Source organism: Sciurus vulgaris (assembly GCF_902686455.1).
Source record: "Sciurus vulgaris genome assembly, chromosome: 9".
In the NCBI taxonomy this organism is placed as follows: domain Eukaryota; kingdom Metazoa; phylum Chordata; class Mammalia; order Rodentia; family Sciuridae; genus Sciurus; species Sciurus vulgaris.
In genome coordinates this window covers 100,216,567-100,219,567 of record NC_136469.1, presented here as the reverse complement: position 1 = coordinate 100,219,567, position 3,001 = coordinate 100,216,567, and the positions used below count along the sequence as shown (strand labels likewise).

At 39.0% G+C, this 3,001-nt stretch overlaps 1 protein-coding gene across 1 annotated transcript; it reads left to right on the top strand.

Moving 5' to 3' along the window:
• Positions 1-646: 646 nt before the first annotated feature.
• LOC306669828 (large ribosomal subunit protein uL4-like) lies at positions 647-1,789 on the top strand (the record flags this gene model as incomplete). The annotated part of the gene is given in 3 exon segments (XM_079153977.1): positions 647-1,252; positions 1,255-1,316; positions 1,319-1,789. Coding segments are annotated over 3 exon segments (1,089 nt in total). The 5' UTR covers positions 647-696.
• Positions 1,790-3,001: the final 1,212 nt, after the last annotated feature.

Sequence of the window (3,001 nt, the reverse complement as noted above, 5' to 3'; positions counted from 1 at the left end):
AAACCATGAGGATTTAAAGAGGACGTGTTAAAGATTAGATTAACATACGTAACATGCTTAGAATTCCCAACGTATTATAAACACTAAGAATACTTTATTTATTGTTATTGAAGAAACTTTCATGTGTAATCCAGAATAATTTGTTTATATAGTGCTATCCAAAGTTACGTTTCTTTCTGTGCTACTTCTTTCCAAAAAGAACTCTGGCCAGCAAAGATGCATGTTATATAGTAAGATAGAAAGTGGTGAGTAAAATTGAAGGAGGGGAAACATGAAGATATGGGTGAGAGCAGTTCACAAAATAAGATACCAGCAAGAGTAAGAGTGAATAAAATAAATGTAATGTCAAGCAGCTTATCACTTCAAAACACATACAAATCAAAAGTGAGAAGGAAAAAGCCCAAAATAAGTCATATTCCAAACTTGGTTTTCAGGGATGGCAGGGTTAAGGAAGATGGGGAAATAGGGTATTTTTGAAACTTTGGTTTTAAGTAAATTAGGGTCCTTAGTGAAGGAGGGAAAATGAGGTAAATGTACTAATCAGAACAACGTAGTAGTTTTGTTTCTGTAGAATTCAAGATGCAGTTAGTTATCTTGGGTTGTAGAGTTGAAACTACATAAATAGAATGGCTAAATAAGACTTTTCCTGAGGGAGCAGCTGGGTCGAGAGGAGCGTGGCCCTCTCCTCTCCTGGCCATGGCGTGTGCGCGACCCCTGATATCTGTGTACTCTGAAAAGGGGGAGTCATCTGGCAAAAATATCACTTTGCCTGCTGTGTTCAAGGCTCCAATTCGACCAGATATTGTGAATTTTGTTCATACCAACTTGCGTAAAAACAACAAACAGCCCTATGTTGTCAGTGAATTAGCAGGTCATCAGACCAGTGCTGAGTCTTGGGGTACTGGCAGAGCTGTGGCTCGATTTCCCAGAGTTCGAGGTGGTGGGACCCATTGTTCTGGCCAAGGTGCCTTTGGAAATATGTGTAGAGTAGGCCGCATGTTTGCACCAACCAAAACGTGGCGTCGTTGGCACCGTAGAGTGAACACAACCCAAAAGCGATATGCCATCTGCTCTGCCTTGGCTGCCTCAGCCTTACCAGCCCTGGTCATGTCTAAAGGTCATCGAATTGAGGAAGTTCCTGAACTCCCTTTGGTGGTGGAAGTTAAAGTTGAAGGTTATAAGAAGACCAAGGAGGCTGTTTTGCTTCTTAAGAAACTTAAAGCCTGGAATGACATCAAAAAGGTCTATGCCTCTCAAGAATGAGAGCTGGCAAAGGCAAAATGAGAAACCATCGTCGTATCCAGCACAGGGGACCCTATATATCATCTATAATGAAGACAATGGTATCATCAAGGCCTTCAGAAACATTCCTGGAATTACTCTACTTAATGTAAGCAAACTGAACATTTTGAAACTTGCTCCTGGTGGGCATATGGGACGTTTCTGCATTTGGACTGAAAGTGCTTATAGGAAGTTGGATGAACTGTATGGCACTTGGCGTAAAGCTGCTTCCCTCAAGAGTAACTATAACCTCCCTATGCACAAGATGATGAATACAGACCTCAGCAGAATCTTGAAAAGCCCAGAAATCCAAAGAGCTCTCAGGGCACCACGTAAGAAGATTCATCGCAGAGTCCTGAAGAAGAATCCATTGAAAAACCTGAGAATCATGTTGAAGCTAAACCCATATGCAAAGACTATGCGCCAGAACACCATTCTTCGCCAGGCCAAGAATCACAAACTCCAGGTGGATAAAGCAGCAGCAGCTGCAGCAGCAGCAGAATTTTAAAGGCTATGAGAGACAAGAACCAAATTACATTCAGGGGGAAACCAATATGGATATCAGCAGATTTTTCAATCCAGACCCTAAAAGCTAGAAGGGCCTGGAACAAAATTTTTCAAGCCCTGAAAGAAAATGGATGCCAACCAAGAATCTTATACCCAGCGAAACTTACCTTCAAATTTGACAAAACTTACCTTCAAAATCCTTAAATGATAAACAAAAGCTAAAAGAATTTACAAAAAGAAAGCCAGCATTACAGAACATTCTTAGCAAAATATTCCATGAGGAAGAGATGAAAAGCAAAGAAGCAAATCAGCAAAAGGAAGAATTATCCTAAAGGAATTGTCAAATAAAGGAGGAACCAAGTCGTGTCAAAAAAAATAAATAAATAAATAAAATTAAAAAAAATGAACCAATGACCGGGAATACAAATCATATCTCAATAATAACCCTGAATGTTAATGGCCTGAATTCATCAATCAAAAGACATAGACTGGCAGATTGGATTAAAAAGAAAGATCCAACAATATGTTGCCTGCAAGAGACTCACCTCATAGGAAAAGATACCCATAGACTAAAGGTGAAAGGATGGGGAAAAACATACCATGCACATGGACTCAGCAAAAAAGCTGGAGTATCCATCCCCATTTCAGATAATGTGGACTTCAAGCCAAAGTAGTCAGAAGGGATGAAGAAGGGCATTTCATACTGCTCAAGGGAAGCACAAATCAGCAAGATATAACAATCATAAACATCTATGCCCCAAACAGTGGCTCATCCATGTATGTCAAACAAATCCTTCTCAATTTCAGAAACCAAATGGACCATAACACAATAATATTAGGTGATTTTAACACGCCTCTCTCATCACTGGACAGATCTTCCAAACAAAAATTGAACAAAGAAACCATAGATCTCAATAACACAATCAATAATTTAGACTTAACAGACATTTATAGAGTATGCCATCCAACCAAGAGCAAATACACTTTCTTCTCAGCAGCACATGGATCCTTCTCTAAAATAGACCATTTATTATGCCACAAAACTAATGTTAGAAAATACAAGAAGATAGAGACACTACCTTGTATTCTATCAGATCATAATGGATTGAAGTTAGAAATAAATGAAAGAGTAAAAAACAGAAACTACTCCAACACCTGGAGATTAAACAATATGCTATTACATGATGAATGGATAACAGAAGATATTAGGAAG